General features: G+C 54.7%; 7 protein-coding genes across 7 annotated transcripts; 5 read left to right on the top strand and 2 right to left on the bottom strand.

Annotated features, from left to right (window-relative positions):
* Positions 1-313: 313 nt before the first annotated feature.
* Positions 314-2222, bottom strand: CTAM01_14423 (uncharacterized protein; the record flags this gene model as incomplete). The annotated part of the gene is made up of 3 exons (XM_060530424.1): positions 314-1465; positions 1591-1824; positions 1887-2222. 3 exons carry the CDS (start codon positions 2220-2222, stop codon positions 314-316), a joined length of 1722 nt encoding a protein of 573 aa, XP_060374992.1.
* A 1038-nt stretch (positions 2223-3260) lies between these two features.
* CTAM01_14422 (uncharacterized protein) lies at positions 3261-3674 on the top strand (the record flags this gene model as incomplete). The annotated part of the gene is made up of 1 exon (XM_060530423.1): positions 3261-3674. One exon carries the CDS (start codon positions 3261-3263, stop codon positions 3672-3674), a length of 414 nt encoding a protein of 137 aa, XP_060374991.1.
* Positions 3675-3935: 261 nt separating this feature from the next.
* Positions 3936-4154, top strand: CTAM01_14421 (uncharacterized protein; the record flags this gene model as incomplete). Its single annotated transcript, XM_060530422.1, has 1 exon — positions 3936-4154. One exon carries the CDS (start codon positions 3936-3938, stop codon positions 4152-4154), a length of 219 nt encoding a protein of 72 aa, XP_060374990.1.
* Positions 4155-4632: 478 nt separating this feature from the next.
* On the top strand, positions 4633-5919 carry CTAM01_14420 (uncharacterized protein; the record flags this gene model as incomplete). The annotated part of the gene is made up of 3 exons (XM_060530421.1): positions 4633-4838; positions 4919-5255; positions 5317-5919. 3 exons carry the CDS (start codon positions 4633-4635, stop codon positions 5917-5919), a joined length of 1146 nt encoding a protein of 381 aa, XP_060374989.1.
* A 1439-nt stretch (positions 5920-7358) lies between these two features.
* On the top strand, positions 7359-8217 carry CTAM01_14419 (uncharacterized protein; the record flags this gene model as incomplete). Its single annotated transcript, XM_060530420.1, has 3 exons — positions 7359-7497; positions 7587-7876; positions 7969-8217. The coding sequence occupies 3 exons, from the start codon at positions 7359-7361 to the stop codon at positions 8215-8217; spliced, it is 678 nt and encodes a 225-aa protein (XP_060374988.1).
* Positions 8218-8703: 486 nt separating this feature from the next.
* On the bottom strand, positions 8704-10605 carry CTAM01_14418 (uncharacterized protein; the record flags this gene model as incomplete). Its single annotated transcript, XM_060530419.1, has 1 exon — positions 8704-10605. One exon carries the CDS (start codon positions 10603-10605, stop codon positions 8704-8706), a length of 1902 nt encoding a protein of 633 aa, XP_060374987.1.
* Positions 10606-13310: 2705 nt separating this feature from the next.
* Positions 13311-14552, top strand: CTAM01_14417 (uncharacterized protein; the record flags this gene model as incomplete). The annotated part of the gene is made up of 1 exon (XM_060530418.1): positions 13311-14552. The coding sequence occupies one exon, from the start codon at positions 13311-13313 to the stop codon at positions 14550-14552; it is 1242 nt and encodes a 413-aa protein (XP_060374986.1).
* Between the last annotated feature and the right edge of the window lie 115 nt (positions 14553-14667).

Below are 14667 nucleotides of genomic sequence, written 5' to 3'. Positions count from 1 at the left end.
ATTGCGGATAGTTATTATGGGGATGTTCGGCATCGGTCTTCAAGCAATCGGTGCACGTGCGGCCGCTCTTGGTGACTACTGCCAAGAAAGCGATTATTTCCAAATGGGCCACATACTTCCTGATCACGTTTCTAGTGGCACCAGTTATGTTTTAAGGATTTGTTATTGTCTAAATGCAATGCTAGACTACCGAGATCCCAAACCGAACAGATAGGAAATAAATGCAAAAGGTAGTGGATAAACGCCAAGAACTCACAACGCTCGTGTCATATTTTTGGGGTTGAGAACATCAAACCCGGTTGAGGAGCGAAACTCAACCCACCACGTGAGGGACACCCCTCTTCCACTTGAGTTCCTTACCGTGCTTACTCTTGTGGTGCCTCGACACATTGTCCCGCCTCCCCTGGTGTTCGCACCCCTGGTGCGGGCACTGGCGGATCTCGGAGCGCACGTTGTTCTTCTCCGCAACGTCCTTGTGGCGCGCCTGCATGTGCCGCTCTAGGTCCCGCACTTGAGCGAACTTGTGCTCGTGGCGGTGCTCGGCGCGGCAGATGGTGCAGACGAGGGCCTTGCGATGGACGCGCTGGTGCTGCTTCAGCTGAGCCTCCTTTGCAAAGGTCTTTGTGCAGCCGTCGGTGGTGCAGCTGTATGGGTGGGAGGAGCTGGAAGGGGCGTTTGCGCTGTCTGATCCGGGGGAGGAGAAAGTTGTGTCGAGGGGCGAGCCGTCGGTGCTTGCCGGGAACATGGAGAATGAGTCGGTTTCGGGGAAGAAGTCGAGGACAGGCTCGAAGGGGGAGGTGTTCGTGCTGCCCAAATAGGAGGAAACCTGGTCGCCAGAGAGGTAGCCAGAGGTAGAGAGGTCGGGCAGAGGGCTATTAAAGTCAAAGAAGTTGGGGCCTAGACTCTGCGCGACATCGAACTGGACGGCGGGGTCGTTGAAGATTTCCTGAGGAGAGTGGGTGGTTTGGTAAGTTGGTTCCATGGTGGAAGGGTCGAAGGTGGTCATGTCGTAGTCGCCCGTAGCGAGCATGTCCTGCTGCATGAGCATTGCCCAATCGTCGCCCTCGTCCGAAAGCTCAAAGAGCTCGGAGAAAGGCGAGTTTTGATACATGCTGTCGTTCATGGCATCGGGTGCAGCACGTACCGGCTGGGCCCCGTAGGGCCAGCCTGTGGTAGTGACCGCCATAACTGCGACTGAAGGGGGGAACCCGGGGTGGTGTGTAGTGTTCTCGATTGGAAGTCTGCCAACGATATTCGTTGCAGCAGACAGGTCGTAGAACTCCGTTTCAGGAGTTGAAGGTTGCTGGTAGTAAGGGTCGTATTGGTAAAGGGTGGTTGACTCGGCGATATGCTGAGCTAGCTGGTTTACGAATGGTTGCGTTTGTGTGAATTCTTGTGGACGGGCGCTATCAAGTTCAGATGGCCGATCGAGAAGTTTTACGACGTACTCAGGTCCTTGGCCAACCTGGGGGTAAGCGTTAGAGGCAAGTCGCGAGAGCAAGCGTAGACGCGCCGTCGGCGAGCTTACCGGTGCGAATAACCAACATCATCCTCGCAATATTAGACAGCAACAGACAACAACTGCATCACACCGTTGGGTTTCCCAAAGGAGACCTGTCGGCATGTATCCGGAATATCCAGATGTGCCGTTTGGCTATCGTCTGGGGACACCGGGACTGGGGTAACGAAATCTAGGACGCAAATGTCCTCCATAGTTGCAAGGTCCGAAAGCCGGACGCTCGCCAATTTATCCCGGGAGGAGAGGGAACAAGAAGCAATCATGTCTTCGCGGCATTTACCACAAGCAATAGGTGCATGGCGGGACTAGGTTTGTGTGTTAGCCTCTCGTCATGAGAGAAGAGTCTTGTATTCAGTCGTTAACTAACCTTGCGAAGTAACAACTGCACAGGTAGGCGTCGGCGTTCTCTGAACGTCAACAAACGTGGTAGTGGATATCCTCCATCGTCGGAGCTGCCTCCGTCAAAAGGGGAGTTCGTTTTCTCGAATTTGACTGGGTTCAGGGTGGAACGGTGCAGTTCCATCTCCAAAGCAAAGGCGTCTCCCATGTCGACCATAGTCGTGACCCGAGGATCAGGAGTCGCCCAAGCATCCGAGTCAAATTCGTCTGACATGTTGTAAAGGCATAGATAGCGATCAGGGTCGCCATCGAAATCGTGCGAGTCCCAGCGGTCTTGGACCGGTGGATCAGCGTAAGAAGCCATATTGGCTGCGGGGTGGATCGTTGATTCAACTAGAGCATCTCGCAGTAGTCGCAGGGGCGTGGGGTAAGCTTGGTAGCTTGAAAGCTTGTATCAATCGGCTGGGTTAGATGCGATCAATGGTAAGGTGGTAAGGGTAAGGTAAGAAGAGGTAGGTAGAGGTTGAAGGTATTCGGAGCGGATGAGGAAGGAAGAGAGGTCCAGCAGTCGAAATGCGCGAGGGATGCCTGGGGATTTGAAGTCCTCAGTGACCCAGGCCCGCTTCTTCTGAGTGGTTGCCTGTGCCGAGTTCCCAAGGCGCAGCGATTTTGGCCTCAGTGGCCCGTGCGATGATCGCAAGCAGGGATACTCAATCTGCGAGACATGCAACGCCGATTAAATGTTAGAACTGCAGCATACATCACCACCCGATAGGCTTCACATGTGAGCTATAAATCTACTTGAAAATTGAGATAGCTTCTAACTGTTTTATATCGCAACACAACACATCATAAAAGATATCACACAGGTATATGGTGTCGCTAAATGAAAAGAACTTTGGTTCAGCATCGTAATGGTCAGCATCAATGTACCCATGCGGGTGCGACGGGGCTGAACGATGGGCGGATTTCTCTGGGTGGATCCATTGGCTCGCTCGCTTCGAACAAAGCCCCACATGGCGCGAGAAAAGATACCGAGTGACTTGAGGCCGCCGCAACTTTCCCCGTCCATTTCATGCCAATCGCGCCGTTGCCCATTTCTCAACACTGAAAATCAGGGCACATATGATGCAACATCTTCGGTGACCCTTCTTTTGGTCTCAATTCGTCGATAATTATTGGTCGCCTTACGTTGAGTCAATCGGGCAAGATATCTTTGCTTTGACTGCCGTGATTTTGGCACCAATTGTCGCATCGTTTGCATCGTCGTAGCTAAAGGATAACGTCTCATCGCACGATGCCATCCATCCACGCCGACGACACCATAGCTCGTACACGTTCGCGAATGCCACCGCGGCGCAGTACAACGATCTGATACGATGTTACGCTAACCCGTATTTCAATGCTTTATTCAGACGCTCACGAAGTCTCCCCAGATCTTATAGTCTTACAATTAACCGCCAAGGCTGGTCTTGTTCAAGAAGCCAATTATCCCAGTCCGGGGAAATACGTTAACTATTTCAATGCCATTCGGTCCGATGCCACACTGAATCTGGCATTATTGTGTCCCATTAACTGGTTTCCATCGCAAAAAATTATTTGGAGGCGCCGATTGAGTATTAATAGGACAGACAACGTGGGCGAAGTGCGTCGACAGTCCAGCAACGTCACTGGGACTACCAGAAGCAACAGCGGCGGCAGGTACTACCCCAAAGGAGACGGATTTGGTCCGCGGAGCAAAAGAATTGCGTCGAGGGGGAATCGAACCCCCGGCTCCCCGACGCTGCTGGATGGCAACGGAGAATTTTACCACTAAACCATCGACGCTGGCTAAGCTTGCTCAACTTGCGATCCCGAGGTGATTTCGCGCGCCTTGTTCTGTTCTTTGCGCTGGATTGATGGCGGAAATCGCATCTTCTCTCGCAAGCCGCGAACTTCGTGAGTGCGGACTGCAGGTGTGGTAGGGTGTTTTCGAGTGCGGTCGAGATAGACTCGGCAGCGGGGATGGGCCAAACTTTGTTTCGTCAAAGCTCAGCTTCCTTGCCTCCGATCTTGGCGGTTGAAGTGACCAAAGTCAATGATGACGTCTACACCGAGGAGTGGAGAAATTCCGGAGCGGTACCCGGGCGGCTGGAGAAACAGCCTGGCCCCGGATCCGGATGCTGCTGCTCGACCGACGCCGACGGACGCATTGCCGACCTCTCACGTAATGAGGTTCCATCCGGAGATAGGAACTTGCGGCGCTCGGGGTCCTTCGGGCTCCTTTGGCAACATGGGCATGACAAACGGGAAATGACGAACTACAGACTCCCTCAAGCGAACACCACCGTTGAAACCGAAACCGAGCTGCGAGTCGAATGACGGGATGAACCGAGACCGAAGTTGATGTTGTAATCCACAAACCTTTCGACGCTGCAATATCTTGTAGCCGTAGAGAGACGTAGGAATCATGAGCACATGAGCGTTTTTCGATGCGGCTTCCGCACCGGAGCGTTCGGCTGATTCGTTCTGCGATGCGATGTCAGGGGAGCTTGGTCGGCTTCAGTAGCCTCTACTGAAGGGTTGCGGCTATGTTCAGTGGGGGAATAGCGAGAGCATCTTGAGTCGAGTGTCCCCTTTTCTCGGCGCAGCAGAGTTCTAAATGATGGCAGTCTTTTCTGCTCTATATAAGCCAACATGCAGCGATCCTCGAAACATCCAGGCTGGCCTACGAAGAAGTCGATTGTATCAAGAGCCCCGATCTTAATACGCACCATCTTCAATTACAACCGACCATGAAGCAAATTAAAGCTTGTCTGCTGGCTGCTGTAGCCGTTTCGGCATCTACCTGCTCTGCCGAGACGAGCACAGGAGATCGTGTCATCCAGCTTGGCAAAGACTTATATAATGGCACAACTAAGGTCCAGTTCACCACAGAAGCTCTCGGTGAAGCAGACTTCTTCAAGATCGACCCGGGCCCGAACGCAACTACCTTTGACTCGTACGTCATCAGACCCTACGTGCAGCTAACCCCCCCTGCTGCATCCTGCCATATATGTGATTGACTCAAGGTCTCCACAGATGGTACTTTGACGCGATGAACCCTTCGACCAACGAGACCGTCGTCTTCAACTTTGAGATCCAGAGACCGACCGATAACGGCGCAGATGTAGGCACCACACAGTACCACGTATCCCTGTTCGGATCCTTCGCGAACGGAACGGCCTTCAGCTACGGAGTCAACTCCGAGTACGCCAACATCACCGAGCGGGCGGACAAGAGCATGGGCGTCGACTTTTTCGGCGGCAGCGAGGTCAGCTGGTCGGGCTCAAGCTTGCTGCAGCCGAGACCGGTCTATAATGTGACCATCAACTCTCCTGAGACTGGCATCTATGGAAGTCTTATCTTGCGAGGCAACGTGAGTACAAGTCTACTACCCAATCGGATGGCCGGAAGACTGACATACTGGCTGTTTCCAGACCGTCGCCCCCCACTACACCTGCGGCACCGACGCAGCTGGCGTAAATGAGAAAAACGTCGAAGGCGTAGCCTGGGCCAACGCCCTCCCCGACGCCGAAGCAACAGTCGACCTCAAGCTCGGCGACACGGCAATGTCCTTCTCCGGTTACGGCTACCACGACAAGACCTGGGTCGACCGTCCCTTCCAGGAAGCGATTCAAGCCGCCTTCTGGGGCCATGCTCGTCTGGGTCCATATGCCGTCGTCTGGTGGCACTCGCACGCACAGGACGGCACCGAGATCAGCTCCGAGTACCTCGCGACCTACGAGGACGGCCACGTGATTGCGTCGCGATGCGTGGACCGCGTGAATAACACGCTGGGATGGGGTGAGGGGCAGATTTGGCCACTCGTGCCTGGGACGCCAGCGCCTGCTGGGATGATTATGCGGTGGGACTTGGGGGATGCTGGGGTCTTTGTAGCGAATATTTCAAGTAAGGACATATTTGTCACGATTCCTTTCTGGCAGGCTGGGAGAGGGCCTGTATCTGGGGGTTTTGTCGGTGGGGAGCAGTACACCGATGAGACTGGGTTGTGGTCTCTCAACCAGCTTCCCAAGTTGTAGCAAAGTTGGTCTTGAATCGGCTGCACACTCACCATCGTAAACTCTTCTTGTAGTAGATATTTCATGACTTGATGTTGTAGAACATTGACATCATTGCGCCGAGGCGTTATCTCTTGGTACAATTGAAGGTTAAAAGATAGAATATATAATGTATTGCATACACGATGCTATCTTAGTAGTCTACGCCTATTCTTCGAATCGTCTTGAACCCAAAAATGACTTGCGAATCGTTTGCGAGTCCGTCATTTTGCCATGTCAAATTTTGTCGCTCTTAAACTCTGGTGTTTATTGCGATATTCTGAGCATCATCCAACATCCCCTTAACCAACCTGCCAGCTGCATCTCGAGGCGCTGTCAACGTTCTAACATCTTGTTCCATAATATGAAAGCAGCGTCAGCATCTTTCGAGATGCTCTGGACCAAGCAATCGAGAGACGTTGGTAAGTTACGCCCACGTGATATCCAACTCCAGCTACCAAATCAACTCCAGAGCAGCTGACAGACCGCCTCAGACGATGAACTGAACAATCCAGCTCATTCCGGCCGGCACAACCACCGCCGTTCTTCACGTTTTTCGGCCAATCAGTACATGTCATCTCCCCAGCATTGAGGAAGCGCATTCGGGAGCTGCAACTGCGGGAGAGAGTGCGTGAGTTTGAGCAAGATACTTGCATCCGCGCTAGCGCCCGCCGCTCCCCCGCCCCCGCCATCCACCAACTCTGATTCGCCGGCTGAACAAGGGGACCATTCCCATCTTGAGCCTCTCGCCCAACCTCAAGTCAGCCAAACGACCGTTTTTCACGAAGGAAACATCTGGGCCGCCTGTTTGGCTCTTTGGTAATCTCGCTCAAAGACCAGCCAAATGCTCGCTAGACTCAGGTACCTTGCCTAAGTGAAAATAAACTTGCTCAGTTGGTGCCCTCCATTGGTGTACTTCCCCGTTGCGGAACTGCTCGCCTCTCGGTCTTTCAGTCCGAGGCTTTTGTCTTTTCCATTCCCTGTCGCCATGAGGACAGCCCGAGGCCTCGATATGCTGCTGTTATTTCACAGTATATTCGCCAGCGGGCTATTCCCCTTGAGGCCGCACCACAGGGTAGCGCCGTAAGAAGTCTAGGCCGCTCTCACTGTGGCGTGTGAGGGAGTTTTCTTCGCGCGGAAGCTGGCCTGCCTTAGTCTACCTGCCACGATGCTTACAGCTCAGATCCCTGTCTACGTGACATCCCAAAAGAAAGGATAAGCTACCCATTTAAGGTATGCTGCAGGTGTTACGTGCGGAGGTTGATTTGTTTATATAAATGCTTGCCTCACAGAAGTCAAGCTATGGTACCTCCAGCCATCCTCTTCTTCATCTTCTTGGCAGTCCTCTTCCATCGTTGATCTCTCCATCTGACCCGCTGTACAAAGTTAGAAGCTCTGTCGATCGCATACCACTTGCAATCATGGCCCCCAAGACCCTCCTGCTCGCCCTCGGCGCCGCTAATTTTGCGTCCGCTCACTTTGGCCTCGCCTACCCTTCATGGCGCGCTGATACCCTCAGCGGAACGAACCTGACGGGTTACTCCCAGTGGACTTACCCCTGTACAGTTCCCCTCTTTTCCCAGTCACTCTTGCCTTCGTCTCCCCGTAACTCGAGTGCGACAAGTGACACAAGCTGACCTCCTCACCAGGTGCCGGAGTCCCTTACGGAAGAGGCAACGTCACAGACTGGCCCCTCGACGGCGGCTCCATCGAGCTCGACCTGCACCACGACTGGACCTACGTCTTCATCAACCTCGGCCTGGAGTCCGGCGGCAATGTCACGACGCACAATATCACCCTCACCCCACAGCTCTGGAACGCCACCGGCTCCGGCACCCTCTGTGTTGAGAAGCTTGCGCTGCCAACGCCCGCAAAGGACGGTCAGAGGGGAAGTATCCAGGTTGTTACTGTCGGCGAGTCTGGTTCTGGACTCTACAACGTATGTTCTACTATCTTCTTTGATCAAGTACTGTGGATGCTTGTTGAAAGAAACGTTCTGTGGAGAGGATGCTAACGTGACGGACGATGTAGTGCGCCGACATCCGCTTCACTTCAAACGCCACCACCCTCCCCTCGGATCAGTGCAAGACGGAGGGCGTAACGGTCCACACCATCAAGGAGCAGAGCGCCAACGGAACCAACAGCACCAGCGGGAACAGCACGGGCAACTCTACCTCAGGCAGCGGTTCCAGCGGCGCGGCAGGCAACGGAGCCCACATGCTGGCCCTCTCATCGGTCGTTGGTCTCAGCATGGCATTTGTCTTTGGCGTGAGTCTGTAAGACAGCATCCAGAGGGAAAAGATGTGACGGGAGCTTAAGGTGTCTTAAGACATCTATCACGGAAGAGGGGACAGCATGAGAAATGCGTTCGTGCTTCTAATGTACATGAATGCTTGATACCAGTTCATCCTCTGGATGACCGATATGATAATGAAAAGGAAATTTCTCAAAAGATGCTATGCTCAGTTATATGTATGTGTATATATGAGATGCGAACCGTGTCCAAATATGACCAAATGCAATGCGGCCTGACCTGCGTCAATATTACTGAACGAGGTCGGCGTGAATCCCAAAACCAATCAAAAAGCACTTACTCAAAAACCATGCATGCTACTTTCTCAACATCAGTGGTATCTCTCGCAAACATCATGCAGCTTCATGCGCACCGGCGGGGCAGTGGCGCCTATCTCGACCAAAAGGACAATGTATAATCCAGATTAAATCCATGCCAAAACATGAGAAAAGGGTATTGGTGAGCGCAACCGATCACCTCTTCACGAGAGCCTGCTGTTCCATGACATACAGCTCTCTCACAACGCGGGCCATGGTGATCCGCTGTGTCGGCGCGGGTATCAACATATCGGAAACAAGCCGCTCAAGCTTGTCGCGCGGGTACAGCTTCTCCCTCGCCACCGCAACCTCGCTCAGCCATCTGTACATCTGATCCACAGCAGGGCAAGGCTGAGCGGGGCCCCTCTGCTGCGGGTTCGGCGGGGGCGGGGGTCGATTCACGTCGGCAATCATCCAGTACAGCGCCGTCTGTTTAGCCTGCTTCCGTGAGCGTGCGTCCGGGAAGGGAATCTTGCCGAGGACGTAGAGCATCGTCACGCCGAGCGCCCAGACATCTGACGGCGGGCCGCGGAGCTTCTTGCCGATGAACTCGGGCGGGATGTAGTACGGCGTCCCTCCCGTCGTCACGGGCCCGCTGGTGTGCGTCGACAGGCCGAAGTCACAAAGCACGGCGCCGCGGGAGGGCGAGTAGAGGATGTTGGCGGGCTTGATATCGTTGTGGACCAGGTTCTTGCTGTGCAGATAGTGCAGTGCGCCGCTGATGTCGCGCGCGATGGCAAAGGCGTCAGTGCGGTCGCCGAGGAAGCTGTGGTCTAGCTGGGAGCGCCAGACGCCCTTTGCACTGAGGTCCTTTGCGTCGACGTGTTCCATGTAAAGGGAGAGGTAGCGGGCGTCGCCGCCGTAGAGCTTGACGATGGACTCGTGGCGGAGGTCGTCTTGGGACTGGTACTCGCGGAGCCACATGTCGGCCTGACGGATCACGTTACGCTCGTTGTTGTCCTGGGGCTTCGAGGCGGTGTTGGCGTTTGCGTTGGCAGTGCGGGTCTTCAGGACTTTGACAGTGACGATGCCGTCTGGAACGTTGGAGTGCTCTGCGGTGAAGACGGAGGAGAGGGCGGTGGAGGCGATTTGGTCGCGCTTGGAGACTGTGTACTCGTCGATCTCGCAGCCGCCGGGGATGACGACCGTCTCGTCCTTTTGCATGTCCAGAAGGGCGTGGCCGTTTGTCGCCACAAGTTCTCTGCCCTTGGCTTCTGTGGGCAAGGGGAATACGAGTGGTTGTGCTTGTGGTCTGAGGAACATGATGACACCGTCTTCCTTTTCCTTCTTCACAATGCCGGCCTCCTCCGTCGTGCGAGCCTTCTTCTCGGACCGTGGCTCACCATCATCGGCGGTGAAAGACCGCTTACCAGAGGCGTTGAGGGCATCCGAGTTTGAGCTTGAGGGGAGTTCGTCTTTGAGGTCCGAGTCGGCATGTTTGAAGTAGGCGGGCCGCTTCTCCAGGATCCTAAAGTCGAGCACTTCAACATCGCGAACGTTTATCCTCCATGTTCCTGGTGACAGCGCCTTGGGGGCTCCCGGATTGACCCCCCAGCTGGCGCAAGAACCTGGACCGTCGGATATCCTCGTCAATGAAATGGGCACCTCGGATCTGTTCAGAAGGATCTGGTTATCGCTCGTCGGATCATAGTAAAGCTCACACCACAGCGGTGGGCGTGGCGTGTTGTCGTCCAACCGCTCCGGCGGAATACGCACGGAGAACTTTATGTCCCGGGACGTCTGGGAGACGGCGAGCACCTTGTGCTGAGGTTCCTGCTCAGAAGCAACCTCGGCGCGGAGAGCGAGCCACTGGCAGTTGTAGTTACCCGGGCTCACCGAGCGGCTCCGAGTAAGGGGTCGAACGAGGATGCGGATGCCCTGCTTGTGGTGGTGCTCCTCAACACGGAGCTTGTCTAGCGGCACGGGGTCGCCCGAGATGAGGTCAAAGGGTTCCTCTACGCGAATGTTTCTCATGCGGGCATCGATTTCAGATTGAGAGAACGGTTCTGTCTTTTCTTCCGACGGCTCCTCCGAGCCGCGGATCCGGCGGTCTCCCATCAAGCGAGGGAAGGGATGACGATGTTGCCTAGCCCCCGTGGCCCATGCGCGGTTTGATTTGCGATGGCGGCTCGGCAGCTACGGATACCTTACGGGAAGATGGACTCTGGAACCACGCCAGGCACTCCGGACAGCGGGTCGTGGGGTGAGAGGTGTAAGTCGTCGTTGTCGTCGCAGTGGCAATGAGGTGAGTGAGTCTGGCCGGGATGGGTTGGCCTGGACACGTAAGTTTGGTGTGAGGTAAGATGTTGTCTATCCTGGTATGGCCAGGCAGACAGGCGAGTTGAGTGAGAGTGAGATGGTGCGCGGCAGGGTGAGCGTGGTCAGATCTTTTGCGATGGGCAGGGTTCAGAGCGCAGCGGTCTGTAGGTTGGCCGAGGCGTGATTTATGAATGAGGAAAGGGGAAAAGAAACAGGAGGAGAGAAACAGTTTCTCTGCCAGGTACAGATGCAGGAACAGCCCGGCATTAATGAGCCTCCTGAGCACTGCTAACAAGCTGTTCTGTCGGGGTGTTGGAGAAGGGCAGACGGACAGAACTCGACGTCAGATGAACAAATGGACAGATGAGCCCAATGTCAACTGAAGAGCAGACGACGGCGGGGAACGGGATAAACGGGGAGTGAACGGGGTTGAGCTGACTTGAGCTGACGGGGGGAGGGACCTTGGGACCTTATGGGAGGGCCTGCTGATGGAGTCTCAGCCTCAAGTAGTTTATCGGCCGACCAGCAGGGCAAAGATACTAATTGTAAGATTACGCTGCTCTAGCAGCAGCTTGGGTGTTTGAGTGAGATTCTCTCAGTGTCAGCACATTCAGCGATATCTTTGTGTGTGGCCGCAACTAAGGACGAAACACACTCACTGAGTACGGAAATGATTTTGGAACGCGCGCATATCCCTAGGTTTTGAAGAGTCATCGAACCCTGTGGAACGAGACTGGTGCCTAGGGCCGGTTGGCCTTGGTCTTGGAGAAGATGTGAGGGGAAGAGGAAAATCGACTGAAATGATGGGCTGGCCGGGCTGCAGGGCTTCCAACCAGGCATGGCGCTGGAGGCCCAGAGGGGAGAGATCGTTCCCATTTGAGATCTGACCCAGCATCAGCCCTGGTCAACAGAGGGGCAGAGGTATCCCAGCGGCAGACCTATTGTGGGAAGTGACATTAGCTTCATCGAACGAAAGCCTTCAGCGCTTCGTCGCTCATCAAGCCAAACCGGAACGTCGACTATCTCTCAGCCACAACAGCGCCTCTCATTCAACGGTCCGAACGGCGCACACTGAGGAGGATCGATCACTGTGAGTGAGACGATGGTCTGCAGGTCTCGCAGTGCCCGCCAGGCCCCTGACAGTTGACCATAACCTGACGCAATGAGGATGAACGGGATAAAGTCACTTGACCTGTCCGTATTCACGCGTCAAGGCGAATGAGTTGAGAACTGGAGAAACAGAGACAGCGGCCCGGCCGTGACTGGGACAGGTGCGGAAGAGGTTTCTTATGAGGAAGCAGTTTGTCGGGAGATCCGGACTGAGGTGTCAGACTGACTGAAGACAGGTCGCAAGCCATGATAGTATTGAATATCGCAAGTCGGGATGAGACAATGACACTGCGAAATGAGTGGGTTTCGATGAATCTTGATGAGTCGAAATGTGCCTCGGGTGAGTGAGAACGGCCAACAATGAGCGAGTCACTCGGTGATTGGCTGTGGAAGCGAGGCTTGATGACTGAGCCATCCTGTTGGACTTCTGTCGCCACCTCTTGTCATCTCCGCCCAACCAACTCTTCTTCCTTTTCCATCATCCTCCCGCTGTTGCGGAAGCAGGCTGCCTGTCGCCACCGAAATGGAAATTGAGAACTCAACTGAAAGACTCACATTCACGCTCCGAGCCAGACGGAGAGTGCGGGAAAAGTGAGTGAGTGAGTGAGAGCAGAGCCTGGCTGTGGTTCACTGCCTGCGCCCGGGCCAACCCAGAATATCGTCTCGTGGCTTGCGTGAGTGGACCCGCTCAGACGCTTGCAGCCTTAGTAAGCGTTTCCATTGGTTCTGACTGAAGATACCATGCTACTCTGCATCATTCCTTCTTCTACCATTGGCTCGCTAGAGTGGCGGAGTCTGAGAAGGCCAGGACAGCCCTGCCCTCGTGTTCCGATTTTGTCGGACACAGCAGGGATGCCCCCCTAGTCGTAGGGCCTCCTGTCGGCGCTAGTGCTGCTTGGTGTGCCGCTAGCGTCTCCGGGTCCCTTGCACTTTCCCGTCATCTTTGCAATTCTCTCCGGCCACACGTGACTTTTGGCGATGTTTTGAATCGGCGTGAAGTTCGTCCGACTCTGGCTTCACGCACATTGCGTCCGGGCACCCCCCGACCAACTCATTCCCGCTCTCCTCGGTGTCCCCACGCCCTGAAACCGTCCATCCTCATCACCAACGAGCCCATCAACAACCCCGACATTCACCTTTCGCTCCTCACGGACACCTGAATATTCACAATGGATACCCTTTGCAGTTGCATCTAAATGTTCTTCATGTCGTCACTAAAAAACAACCATTTCTTCCATCGAGAAAACCGAAGCCACCGGCCTCACCAGCCACCCTTCATTCCCTTCCTCCGAACCGCCTGAACCGACTCTTCTCTCCACTCCGACTCCCTCTACTACCAATCGACAACTACTTCTCGTCGCCGACTATCCTCTTCAGTACAGTCTTGCCCTAACATGGACGAACCGGGTTGTGCTTGGCCTTTCTGGAAGTTTGGGATGAAGAGAGAGGATCTCTCCACCAAACTGCAAGACCAGTACAACACGATTCCTTCCAGCATCCAGGACCCCGACGCCTTTCACAATGATGTCTGCGAGATCTCCCACATCGCCGACACCGCCGACGAGTTCCATCGCCTCATGGCTGACCGCAAGGAACAACGCTTGAAGGAACTCAACATGTCTCTTGATCTCGCTGCTGTCGAGATCATTGCGAACCCCAAGCTCGTCGGCACGGCGCAGTGGTCGTACGCTCTGCAGCTCTTCAGAACACGCTCGCTCGACTCCCTGGTGCGACTGTTCTCAAGCTACCTCCCCGACGACTATTCATGCGCGCAAGGCTACTATGCATCTTCCACCGGTACCTCCTTCAGTGATCGATGCAGCTCTCGCACCGCGAGCACCAACCTCAGCAGCCTCGACGACGGTCCCTGTTTCTTTCACGATGATGATGACGACAAGCCCATTATGACGCATGAGCCTTTTCACATTTCTACCTCTATCTCTTCCGCCATCACCACAGATCTCCCTCTGTCTCCTCGCTCCATGACGATGCACTCCGATACCTCTGTGTCGTCCCCAATCGACCATGATCACGACCACAGCTACCACCACAACCTCACGCCCGCGCGAACATTATCCTTTTCTGGATCCGAGTCCGGCCGACTCGAAGAGAGGCGGCTTCAGTGTCTCGATGATGAAGACGACGACGAGGAGGAAGATACCTCACAGTCTGAAGATCCTGATTCTCTGACGACGTCGGTCTCTGATCTAGAAGAGCACCGTTTGACGCGTGAATCTACCGTGGAGGAGGAGCAATCTAGCGAATACACCGACAGCGCCATTGAAGAGGACGACTGCGAAGAAGAGTTCCCGACAACCCAGCTTCCCTTCGACCTCTACGACGACGTGATGGAGTCTTCAGAAACACCAACACCCAAACCAGAAACAACAACGACGGCGTCTTACCTTGACAGCAAATCTCCTTTCCGTTCGATACCCCAATCTTTCCGCGCATCCTCACCAAAGATACCCCATCTCCTACGCCGTCGTGATGCCAGCCCCGCAAAGGGCATTAGCAGTAGTAGTATCAGTAGGAGGACTCCCGAAGAATCAGCGTGCCGTATTCAGAAGCCGCAGCCCGACGCCGCACGCGTCCGGGCCTTGGCGGCAAGGGATCGTAGAAGAGGCTTGGACTAGCATGCAGGGCGGCCGGGGACGGCGGGCGCTGTATATATGTCCATCAAGTGTACATACAATTGTATCATGAGTTCTAATCCGTTTTCTCAGTTACCTGACCTGCTTCACCCTTCGC

This window comes from Colletotrichum tamarilloi (assembly GCF_030869305.1).
Source record: "Colletotrichum tamarilloi strain Tom-12 chromosome Unknown Scaffold_122.1, whole genome shotgun sequence".
Lineage (NCBI taxonomy): Eukaryota > Fungi > Ascomycota > Sordariomycetes > Glomerellales > Glomerellaceae > Colletotrichum > Colletotrichum tamarilloi.
Note: the sequence above shows the minus strand (reverse complement) of the source record. Positions and strands in the feature narration are given on the sequence as shown.